The sequence below is a fragment of the Choloepus didactylus genome, chromosome 23 (genome assembly GCF_015220235.1).
Source record: "Choloepus didactylus isolate mChoDid1 chromosome 23, mChoDid1.pri, whole genome shotgun sequence".
Classification (NCBI taxonomy): Eukaryota; Metazoa; Chordata; class Mammalia; order Pilosa; family Megalonychidae; genus Choloepus; species Choloepus didactylus.
The window spans coordinates 20210666-20229020 of NC_051329.1; the positions used below are offsets into that span (position 1 = coordinate 20210666).

An 18355-nucleotide genomic window follows, 5' to 3' on the forward strand; every position below is an offset into this window, starting at 1 on the left:
ACTGGGAATCCAGAAATAAACACTCACATTTACAGTCAGTTGACTTTCTCAAGGGTGTTCAAACAATTGGGGAAAGAGTCGTCTCTTCAGCAAATAGTGCTGGGGACTGTGGATGGCCACGTGCAAAAGGATTGAGCTAGACTCCTTCCTCATGCTATGTGCAAAAATTAATTCAAAATGAATCACACACCTAAATATAAGAGCTAAAATTAGAAAATTCTTAGAAGAAAACAAAGGAGATCTTCATAATATTGGTTAAGCAATGCTTTCTTAGAACACCAGAAGCACAAGCAATGAGAAAAATTCTGACTTCGTCTTAATTAAAACCTTTTGTGCTTCAAAGGGCACTATGAAGAAAGTGAAAAGACAACCCACAGAGAGTGAGAAAGTTTGCAAATCATATCTGATAAAGGATGTGTATCTAGAATATATAAAGAACTTTTACAACTTAAGAATAAAGACAAATAATCCCATTTAAAAAATGGGCAAAGGAGTGACATTTCGCAAAAGAAGATATACAGATGGCCAATAGGCACATAAAACGATGTTCAATATCAGTAGTTACTAGGGAAATACGTATCAAAACCACAATGAGATACCACTTCACACCTACTAGAATGGCTATGATCAAAGAGACAGAAATACCAATTGTTGGTGAGGATGCAAAGAAATTGGAACCCTCACATACTACTTGTGAGGATGTAAAATGCTGCAGCTGTTTTGGAAAACAGTTTGGCAGTTCCCCCAAAAAGAGTTGCCATTTGACCAGGCAATCCCACCCTAAGTGTAATACACACACACACACATATATGAGGCAGTAAAGCACATGTCCGTACAAAAAGTTATACAAGAATGTTCACAGCAGCATTATTCATAATAGCAAAAAAAAAGAAAACAGAAACCACCCCCATGTCCATTAACTGATGCAATGATAAAACAACATGTGGTATATCCATACAATGGAGTATTAGTCAGCCACGAAAAGGAATGGAGTACTGATATATGCTATAGCACTGGTGAACCTTGAAAACGTTATGCTAAGTGAAAGAAGCCAGACACGAAAGACAAATATTATATGATTCCATTTATAAGAAATGTTCAGATTAGGCAAATCTATAGAGACAGAAAGTAGATTAGTGGTTTCCAGGGCATTGGGGGGTAGGCAGAAGTGGCGAGTGACTGCTAGCCGGTGCAGGGTTTCTTTTTTGGGTATTGAAAATATTCTGGAATTGTGTTGATTGCACAACTCTGTGTACATACCAAAAACTTCTACATTTGTATGGTTATGTGAATTATGCTCAATAAAGCAGTCACAAAAAACTGTAACATCATTTTGTAAAATGTTGATCTTATATCTGCGATCTTGCTGAACTCTTATTCCAGTAATTTGTCTATAGATTCTCTTGGGTTTTCTCTGCAGACAGTTTTATTCCTTTCCAATCCTCGTAGTTTTTATTTGTTTTCCTGTCTTACTGTGCTGGCTAGGACCTCCGTACAGTGTAGAAAAGGAGCAGGAATTTGGATCTCCGCCTTCCTCTGATTTTAGCAACCCCCAGGCTGGTTTGCTGTGCACTGTGGTTCGTTACTCTGCAATAGATTTTGGACGTTTCCCATTTGCTAAGAGCTTGTTTTTGTATTTTAAATCATTAAACGGGATTGAACCTATCTGGCCCCCTCCTTACCTTTACCTCTTCATGTCCGGCCTGCCTCCCCTCTCCCCGCCAGCCTCTGTCCTCGCTCTGCGGGCTTGGGGCCTGCAGCTGACCACTCCATCCTGCAGGCTGCACGCAGCACCAGCCACGTAATCAGATTTGCTCCACAGCCTGAGATTTGTTTTTAATTTTATTGGAATTTTAAATTGCCTTGTTTCTTCCGTATTTTATTAGTGTCCGTGGAAGCAGTGGCACCTGCCGGAATGCTTGCAGAGCTGCTGTTTCGCTTGGGCAGCGGCTCCAGCCTTTTGGGGTCGTGGTTGCCTAGTGGGTGGGGATGGGGACAGGGAGGTGAGGGTGGAGGAGGGGAAAAGAGCACTCCCTGATCTCGGGTTAGCAAAGCTTCTCATCAGGGAAGGTGAGACTCTCTTGGGGGTATGGGAGCAGGTAAACTGAGCCAGCTGCCAGGCCCCAGGGGTTTCTCTCCTTCACTTATGAAGTGGGGGAACAGAGGCCCAGAGAGGGGTGGTCACTCACTTGCCCAAGACCATACACACAACCCACTCTGGGCACAACCAGGACTCAATCCCCAGGTCTGTCTCAGTCCTCAAACCCGTGCCGTGGGGGCTCCCAGGGAGCAGGGCAGGATGGGTGCCTCCACCTGCACTTACAGAGGAGCAGAGGCTGAGACGCTTACCCAGGGTCCAGCAGAGTGCGTGTCGGGTCTCAGGCCTCGTGTTCTGCAGTGGCTGCCTTAGCTCCACCCTCCTCAGCCCCGTGAATGACAGACAAGGCAGGGTTATGAGTCCCCAGGCCAGGCCCCCACAGCTCCTTCCTCTCCAGGCTCCATGTAGCCTGTTTTTTTTGTTTTGTTTTGTTTTGTTTTTTAAGCAGTGTGTGACTCAGAGTTTGTGTATCAACACCATGATGAAAAAGTCAAATATTTATTAGCAGGGAAGGTCCCGAGTGGCCAGGATAAATAGGCTTCTGTCCCAGGGGTGGGCAGGTCCTGCCCGGGACAGAGCAACTCGGGCGAGCCGAGGGTCACCCAAGATCTTATGCCTGGGGTTGAGAACGGGGATGGGATTTCCCTTCCCCAGTCTTGCTTTTCATTTCTTTCTCTGGCCCACGGGAACAGGCCATCACAGCCCACCAGCCAGGCTTCCAGACACACAACTGGCCGCCCCCCAGCACCTGCACCCGGCCTGATCTCAGATCCCAGGGAGCTGAGCTGCAGCCGTTTCCGGTTTGCTGTGTTGTGGGCGTCCGTAGCAGCCAGTGCTCCTCACGGCCCTGTGACGTACGGCCACTTGGCCCTCCACTTACACGGGAGGACGCTGAGGTCAGGAGGAGGGGAGGGGATCACACGGGGACCCCTCTTCCCTGCCCTGGGCTTTGATGCTGTCATCACAGGTGGGGTGGGATGGCCTCTTCAGTCCCTGATCTGACCCCTCCCTCAGAGAAGGGGCAACATGGGCCGTCCGAGGCCAAGCGATTTGTCCAAGGTGACGCTGCACATGGCCCCATCGAGACTCTTCTCCCTTGGTGGGAAACTTGGCAGAGCCCCAGGTCCAGTCACGAGGCTCAGAGCCAGCCCTTCCCTACGAGGCTCTGCCCAGGGGCAGCAGGGACAATGGGAGTGGCGGGGAGCCTCCACTGCGCACTGCGCCGTTTACTGGTGCAGGCGCCCAATTCAATTTGCTTATCTCCCTTCCTGCCTGCCTCTTTCCTGTGCTCTTCAATTACAAGCAGAGTCAGTGTCTTTTCCAATAAGTGCAGAGATGTCAAAGGATCGACGGGGCAGGGGAGCAGGACATCCTTGGTGGCCGTCCACACTGTCAGGGCAGGGAGGGTGGCCCCGGCCCAGACACACAGAGGCCCAAAGATGTCCATCAGGGCCTGGTTTAGAAAAGCAAGACACTAGAAACAACCTAAATGCCCCTCAACGAGGTTAAACGTGTTATTCTCATCCATGGAGCGGAACATGGTGTAGCTCCTACAAAGAATGAGGGCACTTTTCCTATCTGCTGGGAAATAATCTCCAAGAGATCGTGGTTTAAAAAAAAAAAGACAAAAAAGGAAAAATGAAGGCAAGAAGGTACAAGGAGCGAATGTTTACGTACAGGGTTTATAGTGCCCCACGCGCATGCACTTGTTTTCTAGGGGGGTATTTAAGTGCTAACAGTGATTTCCTCTGGGAAGGAGGATTATTTTTCACTGCAAACTCTTACGCCTTCTGAATTGTAGGCCACGGGCAATCTATTTAGTAAAGTACTTAATTGTAAAGTATGAGATGATCTCCCTGGGAGAAACATAAAGGAACAGAAGTGGGCTGTGTGTGAAAAACATTTTTTCTTGACACTGAAGACCCTCCCAAATCACGTGCCATTGTCCAGTCTTCAATGGGGCAGACAGAGATTTCTTTAAGCCCCTATCTCTTAAAGAAAAACAGCAGAGGACCTTCAGTTTTGAAGATGTTGGTATAACATCTTAGATCCCCTTTCTCTTCCTGGAAATGCTCTGAAAGCAACATGGAACAAAATCTCACGTTCCATTTTTGGCCAAATTAGGAGATAGCTAACCCCTCAGACAAAGAACAGGGGTAAAGGCTGCTGGAGATAGCCGAGAGAAGGTTCCAGAAACAGCCAGCAGCACACACTTCCTAAAGGGGTGAGGTACACCCCAAGGCACAAAATCTAAACCCCTTATTTGCAGCAGTGAAGCTGGTGGCAGGAGCTTTCCCAGCTCACACTTGGTTCTGCAAAGGAGGGGGCATTACATAAGAAATCCCACAGCCATGTAGGAACCTGTCTGTCTCTAAGGCAACTGGACAGAAATAAAGGATAAATTTGTGCACGTACAAACCTCTGGGTCATAAGGAAAATTCCAGTTAGCCCAGAAATGGCCCTGGCCTTTCCCCAACCTGAACCTCCTGCAAACAGATGGGCTTCAAAAGTAAGTAATCAAATTTGAACCAGCATAGGAATGAATGAATAAGAAGGAACAACCAAGCTATCTTTCAGTAGATGAGTGGATAAACAAACCACAGACCATCCATACAATGGAATATTACTCAGCGATAAAAAGAAATGAGCGAGGATGATGTCATCAACATGAGTGTAAGACATCCCTTAGAAAAACGTCCCCAGAGGTTCAGTGAAAAAAAGGACAAATCTCTCTTGCTCAGAACTCTGGAGGGAAGGTAGAGACTGGAGAAGGATTCTACAAACACTGAGTCAAAGAAAGAAAAATATCAGGTAGGAAACTTCTGTCCCAGACAGGCTGTCCCCTTCCCCCTCCTTCACTTGGTCCCATGCAGCTTGGGAAGTGCCCCCAAGAGGCAGCGGCTGGGATCCCTCCCACCAGGAACACAAACCATAAAACCATGCACAGCAGTGAGTTAGATCCCCACACATATCCAGACCTAGGGACCCAAGTCCACAGAGACCTGGGGCAGAAAACAAACTGCTGATGAGTGCTGAATACAAAAGGGTGCCAAGGAGGTGCTTCCAAAATGGAAGATTGGGGAGGGAACAACAGATGCTGCTTCTCTCCCAAAGCAGCAAGGAGCCAGGCAGAAAGTGTCCAAGGCAACTGTTTGGGGATCCGGGGACCAGGAGAGGTCAGTACAACAACCAGGGAAGTGTGGGACAAAGAGACTGAGAAACCGTGGTTAGATACTGTGAGCAAGCCCCTCTGCAGCTACTGGTGCTTATCACCCATCCTCAAGGAAAGCAGCTGCCCGATTCTTGCCTGGGGGTCAGGCCAGCTGCAGACTGGGATAGCCGCAGGAGTCCTCTACCCTTAAGTACAGAGCAGGGCACAGTCCAACACTGAGCCAGATACTGGCTGGTGAAGTGAGAACACAGGATCCCGGCAGTTTCAGCCAACAACCCCCCTTCACTGTTTTAACTGATTCAATGTGATGTAGCCAAAGAGCACCATCTGCTGGGCAAGCTGGAAAAGTGCAGGGAAAAAAGAGGGCTTTTTGGAGTCTTTCCAGACTCTATCCCAGGGCCCATTGGAACTGGTCTATACCACCCACACAAGTACCCAGTCCTGTTTTGTCTGGGAAATACTGACGATCCAACTGTCAAAGAAGACCCTTAATACAAACCCAAGCAACAATGAAATCCTAGACAAGAGAGAGAAACTGACCTTCAGAATACACCCATCAAGATAATCAATGACCAGATATCAGTAAAAAATCACAAGGCACACTAAAACACAAAAATAAATGGCCCAGTCAAAGGAACAGATCAAAAAGTCAGAGGAGACACGTAATCTGAAACAACAAAGATGTTCAAACAATTCTCCTAAACAAATTCAATGAGATGGCTAAGGAGATGAAGGATACTAAGAAGACACTGAGTGAGCACAAAGAATTTGAAAGAAGACATAGAAAAATAACAGCTCTTACAGAAATGAAACACTATAAATGACATTAAAATATACTAGAGATACATAACAGTAGATCTGAAAAGGCAGAAGAAAGGATCAGTGGGCTAGAAGACAAAGCATCTGAATTCAAAGAGACAAAAGAACAAATGGAGAAAAAAATGGAAAACTTTGAGCAAGGTCTCAGGGTAATGATAACACAAAGCACACAAACATATACATCATGGGTGTCCCAGAAGGAGAAGAAAAGGGAAAAGGGCCAGGAAGAATATTTGAGGAAATACTGGCTCAAAATTTCCCAACCCTTTATAAAAGACATAAATATGCAAATCCAAGAAGCTCAACCTACTCCAAACAGAATAAATCCAAACAGACCCACTCTAAGACATATACTAACAGACTGTCAAATGCCAAAGAGGAGAATTCTAAAAGCAGCAAGAGAAAAGTGATTCACCATACAGAAGGGAAGCCAAATAAGACCAAGTGCTGATTTCTCATCAGAAACTATGGAGGTGAGAAGGCAGTGGTATGGATATATTTAAGATACTGAAACAGAAAAATTGCCAACCAATAATTCTTTATCCAGCAAAGCTGTCCTTCTAAAATGAGGGAGGGATAAGCCAGGGTCTGTGACTGATGTGAGTCCTCTCGCATCCTGCCCAGAGCTCCACTGAGTCCATAAACTTGCTGATGGCTGGATCCTTGGTTGAGCAAAGCTGCCTAAAGAAACGGAAATGTCCTCATATAGATTGTGATGGTGAATATATAACTATGTGATTATATCAGGAACCACTGATTGTTTACTTAGGATGGAATATATGTAATTAAATGACATATGGAAACCAAAGGATTAAAGGGTTGAAGTGTCTGCTTATACAGTAATATCAGTGAATGTTAATGGATTAAATTCCCCAATCAAAAGAGACAGATTGGCAGAATGAATTAAAAAGTATGCTCCCTCTGTATCCTGTCTACAAATACACACTGTAATCTCAAAGACACAACTAGGTTGAAAATGAAAAGTTGGAAAAAGATATTCATCACAAACAGTAACCAAAAAAATAGCAGGGGTAGCTATACAAATACTACACAAAATAGACTTTAAATGCAAAACAGTTATAAGAGACAAAGAAGGATACTCTGTATTAATAAAAGGGGCAATCCACCAAGAAGACATACTAATCAAAAATATTTATGCATGCAACCAGAGTGCCTCAAAATACATGAAGCAAACATTGACAAAACCAAAGGGAGAAATAGACATCCATACAATAGTAGTTGGAGATTTCAATATACAACTCTCATAAATAGGTACAACATCTAGGCAGAGGATCAATGAGGAAATGGAGAAGATGAATATGATAAATGAACTAGACCTAACAGACATATACATAACATTGCACCCCAAAACAGCAGGATATTAACTCTTCTCAAGTGCTCATGGATCATTCCCCAAGATAGACCATATGTTGGGTCACAAAATCAAGGCTCAATTAAATTCTAAAAGACTGAGAGTATACAATGCACTCTCTCTGACCATAATAGAATGAAGCTGGGAATTAATAACAGGCAGAGAACAGGAAAATTCACAAATATATGGAGTTTAAACAACACACTCTTAATTAGTGGGTTAAAAAAGAAATTGCAAAGAAAGCAGTAAATTTCTTGATACGAATGATAATGAGAACACAATATATCAAAACTTTTGGAATGTACCAAAGGCAGGGCTGAGAGGGAAATTTATAGCCCTAAATGCCTACATTAAAAAAGAAGAAAGAGCTTATGAAAGACCTAACTGCACATTTGGAGGAACTAGAAAAAGAACAGCAATTAATCTCAAAGCAAGAAGAAAAAAAGATCAGAGAAAAAAATAAATAAACAATAGAATGAACAAAAGTAAAAGTTTGTTCTTTGAGAAGATCAGTATAATTGACAATTAGCTAGACAAAGAAAAAAAGAGAGAAGATGTAAAGAAATAAAGTCAGAAATGGTAGGAGGGACATTACTACTATTAACCACACAAAAATAAAAAGGATCATAATAGGATACTATGTACAATATGATACCAACAAACTAGACAACAGATGAAATGGACAACTTCCTGGATACACAAGAACAGCCTACACTGACGCTAGAAGAAATAGTAGACCTCAAAAGACCAACTACAAGAAAAGAGACTGAATCAATAATTAAAAACCTCCCCCCCCCTCCAAAAAAGCCCAAGACCACATGTATTCACAAGTGAATTCTACCAGTCATTCCATGAAGAAATAATAATCCTGCTCAAATGCTTCCAAAAATTTCAAGAGGTGAGAACACTATGTAATTCATTCTGTGAAGCCAACATCACTCTAATAACAAAGTTGATAAAGATACTACAAGAAAAAAATTACCAACCAATTTCTCTAATAAACATGGATACAAAAATCCTCAACAAAATACTTGCAAATTGAATCCAACAGCACACAAAAGAATTATACACCATCATCAAGTGGGTTTTATTCCAGGTATGCAAGAGTGGTTTAACACAAGAAAATCAAATAGTGTAATACATCACATTAACAAACCAAAGTGGGGAAACCACATGATCATCTTGACTGATGCAGAAAAGTCATTTGTCAAAATACAGCATCCTTTCTTGATAAAAACATGTTGAAAGATAGAAATAGAAGGGAACTTCCATAACATGATAAAGGACATATATGAAAAATTCACGTTAACACAGTACTCAATGGTGAAACACTGAAAGCTTTCCGTTTAATATTGGGAACAAGACAAGGATGCCCAATGTCACCACTCCTATTCAATATCATGCTAGAAGTCCTAGCTAGAGCTATTAGGCAAGAAAAAGAAATAAAAGGCATCCAAATAGGAAAGGAAGAAGTAGAACTTTCACTATTTGCAGATGACATGATCCTAAATTTAGAAAGGCCCAAAGAATCTACAACAAAACTACTAGATCTAATAAGTGAATTCAGCAAAATGGTGAGGTACAAGATCAACATGCAAAAATCAGTAGCATTACTATACATAGTAAGAACAATCTGAAGAGGAAATGAAGAAAAAATCCAGTTATAATTGCATTTAAAAGAATCAGATACCTAGGAATAAATTTAACCAAGTATGTAAAGGACTAATACATGGAAAACCACAAAACTTTGCTAAAAGAAATTTAGGATGATTGAAATAAATGGAAAACATTCCATGCTCATAGATTGGAAAACTAAATATTGCCAAGATGTCAATTCACCTCCAAACAATTCCAATCAAAATTCCAATAGCTTCCTTTCATAAATGGGAAAGCTAATAATCAAATTTATTTGGAAGGGTAAGGAGCCCTGAATAGCCAAAAGCATTTTGAAAAAGAATGAAGTTGGAGGATTCACACTTCCAGACTTTAAAACTTATTACAAAGCTACAGTAGTCAAAACAGCATGGTACTGGCACAAGGATAGCTATAAATCGACTTTTGCAATGACAGTCTGAAAAATCTTCAATGACATGATTGCAAATATATATTTTTATGAACTGGTACTGACAATACAGCATAACTAATTAAAATGCATTTGCTTTTTAAAAAAATGAGGGAGAGTTTAAATATTCACAGAAAAACAGAAGCTGAGAGTTCATTAACAAGAGACCTGCCCTACAAGAGATACTTAAGGGAGCTCTGCTGGCTGAAAATAAAAGGAGTGAGAGGCTTGGAGGAGAGAATAGAAATACCTAGGAATAAACTTAACCAAGGATGTAAAGGACTTGTACACAGAAAACTACAAGACATTGCTAAAGAAATCAAAGAAGACCTGAATAAATGGAAAGACATTCCATGTTCATGGACTGGAAGGCTAAAATGTCATTAAGATGTCAATTCTACCCAAATTGATCTACAGATTCAATATAATACCAATCAAAATTCCAACAGACTACTTTGCAGAGATGTAAAAGCTAATTATCCATTTTATTTGGAAGGGTAAGGGGCCTCAAACAGCTGAAAACATCTCGAAAAAGAAGAATGAAGTGGGAGGTATCATGCTTGCAGACTTTAAAGCACATTATAAAGCCACAGTGGTCAAAACAGCATGGTGTGGGCATAAAGATGGACATAGGGCTCAATGGCCTCGAATTGAGAGTTCAGGAATAGACCCTTAGATCTATGGTCAACTGATTTTTGACAGGGCTCCCAACTGGGACAGAACAGTCTCTTCAATAAATGGTGTTGAGAGAACTGGATATCCATAACCAATGAAAGAGGACCCCTACCTCACATCCTATACAAAGTTTAATTCAAAATGGATCAAAGACCTAAATACAAGAACTAGTACCATAAAACTCCTAGAAAAAAATGGACAAATATTGTATGATTTCACTAATATGAACTAATTATAAAATGTAAACTCATAGACATAGAATCTAGAGTATGGGTTATGAGGAGCTAGAATGAGGCTAGAGAATGGGGAGTGGTTGCTTAATATGTGCAGACTTTTTAACTAGGTTTAATGAAGTGTTTGGAAATGGATAGAGGTGATGGTAGCACATTATTGTGAATATAATTAACAGTGCTGAATAGTGAGTGAATGTGATGGAAAGGGGAAATTTAGAGTCATATATGTCACCAGAAGGAAAGCTGGAGGTTAAAACATGGGACTCTATAACACAGAGAATCTTGTCATAGATGATGTCTGTGATTAACTGTACAAATATAAAAAAGTTATTTCATGAACTACAAGAAATGTATGACACTATTATAAGGAGTTAATAATAGAGTGATATACTATTGACTATATTAACAGTAATATTTGAATATTCTTTCATCAACAGTAACATTTGTTTGTGGTACATTTGGTACATTTGTGGTACAAGTGGTATATTTGTAGCACACCAGTGCTGGGGGTCAATGGTAGGGGAAAAAGAGGGATGGATGTTTTGGGATTTTTTTTGACTAATGAAAATGTTCTACAATTGATTGTGGTGATGAACGCACAATTGTGTGATGATACGGTGAGCCCTTGATTGTACCCTTTGAATGGATTGTATGGTGTGTGCATATATCTCAATAAAATTACGTTAAAGGAAAAAAAAAGAAATGAGGTATGAAGCTATGAAAAGACACAGAGGAATCTTAAATGCATATGGCTGAGTGAAAGGAGCCAGTCTGAAACTGCTAATTACCGTGTGATTCCAAGTATAGGACATTCTGGAAAAGGCAAAAAGACAGTAGAAAGATCAGTGGTTGTCAGAGGGAAGGGAGGAGGGAGGGAGGGGTGAACAGGTAGAGCACAGGGCATGTTTAGATCAATGGAACTATGGTGTCTATAGAATCCCATAATAGTGGCATTTGTGAAAACTCATAGAACTATGAACTTTAGTTAATGTATCCATATTGGTTCATCATTTGCAACAAACATACCTCACTGATGCAAGATGTTAATAATAGGGAAAATAGTATGTGGATGGGGGAGCAGTATATGGGAACACTACCTTCTGCTCAATTTTTCTGTAGAACTACAACTGCTCTAAAAATAGCCTATTAATTTTTGTAAAATGAAGGAAAGGCAAAGCATGAGTAAAAGGAAGGTAAAACACACTTCCCACCAGAAAATGTAGCCACAGAAGAGTTGAAAATTATGACTAAACATTTCCTGGTGAAGGAAAAAATTAGCAATTGTTTCTGTAAAGCAAAAACACAAAGCAGATATAACATAGAAATAAAGGGGGAAATGGAATTAACACAAGGATAAAAAGAAGGTGCTGAAAACAAGTAAAAATAAGAAGCATGAACAAAATGAAAAGGAAAGGGGTGCATGGAAAGCCAAGGTAAAGACAGCCAATATAGGCTTAACTGGAGTCCCCAGAGAAGGAAACTGAAATCATACAAGCCTTAAATCTGTATGTCGAAACGGCACAGTGCCTGTTCCATTGTAACTGCGTGATTGTGAAAACCTTGTGGCTCACACTCCCTTTATCCAGTGTATGGACAGATGAGTGGGAAAATGAGAACAAAAATTAGATGAAGAATAGGGTGGGATGGAAGGGATGGAAAGTTTTGGGTCATCCTTTTTGCTTTTATTTTTATTTTGGAGTAAGGAAATGGTTTAAAAATTGATTCTGGTGATGAATGCATAGCTGTATGATGGTGCTGTGAATAAGTGTGCACTGTGGATGACTGTAGGGTGTGTGAATATATCTCAGTTAAACTGTATTTTTAAAAAAGTAAATGAAGAATGAGGGGAGGAGGAGAATGGGATGTTTGGGATTTTCTTTTTTTAATTTTAATTTTAATTTTTTGGAGTAATGAAAATTTTCAAAGTTTGTGGTAATGAATGCACAACTATATGATGATACTGTGAACAACTGATGGTACACTTTGGATGATTGTATGGTATATGAATATATCCCAATAAAATTGCATTTTAAAAAGGGCACAGTACCTGTTCTGGGGAAAATAGACTTTGACCCTTCAATCCCAAGACACATCCTAGTGAAGTTACTGGATATCAGATATGGAAAGACAAGTCATGTATAAGGGAGGAAAAGTCAGGCTGGCGACATTCACATTTAGAAGCAAGTAGAGCAGGGCCTACAAAATTCTCAAGGAAACAAAGTGACCCCGGAATTTCTTTTTCCCAATCAAATAGAAAGGCATCAGATAGACTGCTCTGAAGGTACAGGAACTCCAGCATTGTTCCCATAACACCTTCTTGAGCAATAAAACAGGGTGAGCTTGGATTCTGGGCACTATGGCAACAGGACTGGTGGTGAGCATTGGCCCTATTTATTTAAACAGGTGGACAGATGATGTCATCTAAACCAACTTAATCAAGAAAAACGGGGTGGCAAGGTAAGGGGGGCAGTTACAAAATACATGATATAAGAAAGGTGAAATAACCACGTAAAAATAAATTATTCCATTAGACCTCACGCATGTAAAATTTGAAAGCCTGGTAAAATGGGTCCTTTTCTGGAGAGAAATAATTTACCAAACTCATTCAGGAAGCAATAGAACAACCAAAAAATAGACTAATTATTACAGAAATAACAGAGAACATTATCAAAGAGCTACTCACCCCATCCCCCAGATAAAACACCAGCTCAGATGATTTCATGGGGGATCAATCAACCTTTAAAGACAAGGTAATTGCATTTCTATTTAAACTGTCCCAAAGCACAAAGAAAGAAGGAGAACTTCCATTCTCTTTTTAAAGTGAGTGTTAGCGAAACCTAAAAAAAACTGACCTAAAAACAGAAGCAACAATCCTAACTAAAACAGCAAACTTGACCCAGCAGCGCAGTATAAAGAAATTCACCATAACCAAGTGGGGTTCAGTCCCAGGAATGCTAAGATGGTTCAATAATAATTATTCCTATTTATAGATCAAAGGAGAAAACCATAGAATCACCATCACAGACACTGAAAAGTTATTTGGCAAAATTCAACTTCCATTCTTGATTTCAAAATTCTTAGTAAAGCAGGAATAGATGGAGATTTATTTAACCCAATAACCTCAGCATTTTGCTTAGTGTGAACACTAGAAACTTATCATTAAAGTCAGGGACAAAGCAGGAATTTCTTTTATCACCACAATTAACCATTCATTGTCCCAGAGATAGTGGCCAACACTATTAAAAAGAAAAAGAAATTAAGGTATAAAACTTAAAACTGAAGAGGTAGAATTATCATTTGCAAAGATATAATAGTAGAGAAAACCCAAGAAAACCCAAGAGACTAAATTGAAAAACTTTTCTAAACAATAAAAGAATTCAATAAGGTGGCAGAATGTAATAGCCTTTGTATAAACACCTTCCATTTAGAAGATGTAATGGAAGAAAAAAACCAAAAAAAGCAAAATTATCTAGAAGTAAACAGAAAATATGCAAGATTTTAACGAAGCAAATGTTAAAATATTCTTGAGGTTTATTCACAAAAGAAAGTTGGAACAAATGTAGAGCCATAGCATGTTCTTGGAGGGCAAGGCATGTTAATAAAAATGTCAGATCTTTCTAAATTAATCTATAACTTTCATGCAACCCTTGTAAATTGAATTTGTTTTTACCTAGGTAAGTGGATTTTATAGTTCAGAGAGAAAAACAAATACGAACAGCCAGGGAAATTCCGGGGGGAAGAAAAGAGTAGCAAAGCTCAACAAGCATCACCAAAATATTAAAATGTATTAAAAAGCTACACTAACTAAAACTGCATGGTACTATACCTGTGTACACCTCACACTTTACACAGCTAAATTACAAAACAATCATAGCTCATATGTGTAAAAAAATTGAACCATAAAAGAACTAGAAGAAACCTTAGGGGAAATTTTTAAAAAATTATCTCAGCCTGAGGAACAACTTTTAAAGTATGACACAAAAATCCAAATGCCAGAAAATGAAACACTGACAAATTTCACTTCAAACCAAAGAGTCCCTGCATGGCAGAATCAAAGACAAGTGACAAATTGGGGAAAACACTGCAATTCATATCACAGACAGAGTTCTAATTCCACTATATAAAAATAGCTCCTGTAGGTCAATAAAGACAAAAACAAACACCTGAAAGAAAACAAAGGAGATGAATAGATAAGCTCAAAGTAAGAACAGATGGCTCAAATATGAAAAGATGTTCAACCTCGTTCATATTAAACTTCAATTAAAACTACACTGTGGTGACATTTTCACTTGATCAGATGAGCAGAGCCAGCTATGGATGGGAAGGGGTGAGGGTTTCCATGAGTACCACATTTAAAGATGTCAGTAAGACCATATCTGTCAAAACTACCCATGCATAGAATGTTGACCCCATATTCCCACTTACAGAAATTTGCCCTTCAGTTTTAGTTAAACATTTGTGACACATACAGTCATTTACTGCCACATTGCTTGTAACAGCTCCAGGTTGGGTACGATCTAAATAGAGAACTGGTCAAATCAATTATGGTTCAACCTTGCTAGGGGAAATTATGCAGCTGTAAAAAGAAAATAAGGAAGCTCTTTAGATGCTGACGTATAGGATATATTACTAAGTGAAAAAGAGATGTGCACGGCAGTGGGTAACATATGTGTATAGACACATATTTGCTGGGATGTGCATGAAATGACTCCTGGAAGGAGACACAGGAAGCTGATAACATTGGCTGCCTCTGGGAAGGGGGATGGGTGACCGGGCAACAGGGGTGACAGGGAGACGTTGGCCTATACACCCTTGCATTCCTTATAAATATGGGACCAAATGAATGTACCACCTTGACTGAGCAACAGTAGGAGCACAATAAGTGGTGGGCTATAGGGAGGGGTGGAGACTGCGGTGAACTGGAGATGAATGTCCTCTTTAAAGAGGCAATAGTTCAGTTCTAACCAACAGCTGGAGAACAGGGACCAACAGGCCTGTTACCAGATCCTCTGATTTTTCAAGAGGCACTAGCAATCCTGATTTTTATGCACATCTCCCTGTTTTTAAATGTTTCCAGGTACTTCACTTCTGTTGTTTGTTAACGCTGTGGAGGTGCACCCTAGGTGGTCAGGGGGGATGGACCCTTGGGGGTCCCCAAGTCCAGCTCCCTAACTCGACACACTGAAGACACGAGACCAGGAGAGGGGAAGGACGTGCCCGCGCTCACACAGCAGCCCAGGCCCCGAGCTGGGACAAGGCTCTTTTTGCTTCCACGGAATCCTACCTTCTGCTAACGCGGGCAAGTGGTGGTGGGCGAGACACACGCAGCAGGTGGTGGGCTGCGGAGGCGAGGCCGGGGGTGGGCGGATGTGCCGCAGGCCGTCAGGGAAGGCTGCGGGGGAACGAGGTCATGCCTGAGCTGGGAGCAGAAGGCCCAGTGGGAGTCGGGGTAGGGTGCCGACGTGAGGGGAAGGACTCTGGAGAGGCAGCACAGCATGGGCAGGGGCCTCAGAGAACACAGAGAGTCCCAGACAGGTTGGTGGTGGGCAGAGACGCCCGGGGGGTGAATGCCATTCCCACCCAGGGCCTGCCTGGCAAAGGGCCCAGCTCAGAATAAGCCTGGAATGTCCCGGGAGCAGAAAGAAAGCCTCTGCAACCTCAGAGTGGATGGAGGAAGGGGGTAACGGGCAGCGGGGCTGCAGCCCACCGAGGGGGAGGGTGTCCCACTCACACTTGCGCAGCTCCAGGCTCTTGCTCGGGCAGGCCAGGTGTTGGCCCGGTGGGTTCTGGGTCCTCTGGAGACAGGCCAGCATGGCTGAGCCGGATGCCCGTGGAGGGGCGTGCTCTGCAGCAGGGTCCCTGTGGGGAGGGAGAGGAGGCACTAGTCACGCGGGGCGGGGGCTGGGGCGACTGCTCCATGCCAGCCACCCCCCACCCCTCCCCACCATGCAGAACACCAGAGGCTTTTGAAGCAGGCGCTTTCCCCCCCCATTTCACAGATGGGGAGACTGAGGCCTGGAGGCACCACGAGGCTTAGCAGAGGCCTCACAGGGAGAAGAATCCAGAGCTCCAGGGTCGTGGGCACACCTACCCTGACACCGCTTGGCATGTGGGTTGCCTCCTCCAAGGAGGTTCCACGGCGCCCCCAGGCCTGGTCAGGTCCCCCCTCCTCGTGTTCCCGTGGACACCTGCTCTCGTGTATCTTCCAGTAAGCAGACCTATGTCCCACTTCACCCCTGAGCTCCTCAAGGGCCAAGACCACCTCTGGTCCCCTTTGGAGCCTGCACGGAGGGTGCCCAGGAAATGCCGGTGGGCCCATGGGCGTCCCAGTTTATCTGAGTGTTGGTCTGCTCCCTGCCTCACAGCAGCCCTGGACAGAGACCCCAACAGAACGATGGTGCTCCAACCCTGGCTTGCACTGAGCCTGACCTTGGCCTCGGACCCTGCCCTCACGTGCTGCCCAGACAGCCCTGGGGTGCCCGAGCTCTGTCGCCACCCGGGCTGAGCTCCCCACTGCAGACGGGAAGGGCAGGGTTGCCTCGGCAGCGGTCCCCACGGTCCCCACGGGCGGCAGCTCAGACGTGGCTCCCGGCAGGTCCAGGCGGCCGCACTCACCTGGAGTCAGGATGCCTGACGTCGGTGGGAACGTGCATTTTATCTTCACCAAACCCCCTTTCCCACTGAGACCCGAGGAACGTTCCAGAGAGCCCACGGCCCCCAAGGAGCAAGAGTCAGAGCGGGCAGGCCTTAGAGGCCACCACTGGGGTCCGGGGTTTCTGCAGTAGATCCTATCCTTTCTTTATGATAAGGCAAAGGCGGGTCCAGGTGTGAGCTCAACCCCAGACACCCCTGATGCCCACCCAAGCTGGGCGTCCCCCCCACCTCCTGATCCTCCACCCCCAGATCCTGAACAGCAAAGCTGAGTCAACTCCGTCCCCACGCCGGTTTCAAAAAAGGAGGCAAAAAAGGAGGCGAAGAAGAAAGAAGGGGAGGGAGGGTGTGTAAGGGGAAGGAAGGGAAGTTATTTAATACTAAACAGGTGTCTGGAGCCCTAAATTCTGCTGCTTTCTTCTAATAATGAAGTATTCATGAGGAAAAGCCTTTTTTTCACTACTTTCTTAAGATACTAATTTCACAACAAGCTCCTTGTTACTGCACAATTATTCCAATCTTGTATTTCCCCGAGACGGGTGCAGCCTCCCGTCTGTCCTGGCCTCCCGGTAAATGAAAGACAATCACGTAACCACCTTTCATTATGCTCTATTTTACTTTCAGCAGAGGTACCCTGAAAGAAATGATTTCCTCTGAAAGGGACTTTTATTCAGTTTCAAAACCAATTTTCTCCTATTACTATCTCAAAAAAAAAAAAAAAAAAAGACAGCACCAGAAAGTGGGGAATGGATGTGGGGGGAAGGTAGGTGGTTCTCAACACCCCCCCCACCCCACTCCCCAGTTGCCATCCTTAATGCAGCGACGCAATAAAAGCTGCAGTATCCACTTCCCAGCTTTGATTTCTGGTAATTTTAAAATATGCCATTACAATCAAGCAGGAATTATGCAGTTTTAAAAGGGAATGAAGTGGGGCTTATTACAGGGACGAAAGCCCTTGACAGCAGGAATGTGGCGTCACTCCACAAGGACCTGGGGTGCGCCAGGGCAGCGGGTGGTGGGAGAGGCCAGCTGGGGCCTCGTCCTTGTCTGTGACCTTGGGCCCTGGCCCTCTAGGACATGGCAGCTGCACACTTGGACACCCAGGGATGGGTGGACATGCCACCCGCCTGCTGCACGTCCATGCACACTCTTGTACAAACATGTTCCCACAGAGGGGTACACACACGCGCACCCTTGCCACACTGGCCTGACGCTTCTGGGCATTCAGTGTCCCTCAGGGACACACGATCATAGGCACAATGGATCTGGCACA

The 18355-nt window shown here is 43.1% G+C and overlaps 1 protein-coding gene across 2 annotated transcripts in view; it reads right to left on the reverse strand.

Moving 5' to 3' along the window:
* The window catches only part of FAM222A (family with sequence similarity 222 member A), a 61108-nt gene that overhangs the window by 15523 nt on the left and 27230 nt on the right, over positions 1-18355 (reverse strand). Inside the window, exons 2-3 of one of the 2 annotated variants that reach the window (XM_037817037.1) lie at positions 16163-16290; positions 15716-15823 (exon numbers count right to left, since the gene is read on the reverse strand). In XM_037817037.1, coding sequence (XP_037672965.1) covers positions 15716-15823; positions 16163-16244 — 190 coding nt within the window. In that variant the 5' untranslated portion in view covers positions 16245-16290. The remainder of the gene's footprint in view (positions 1-15715; positions 15824-16162; positions 16291-18355) is intronic. The other variant, XM_037817038.1, reaches the window with a different exon arrangement.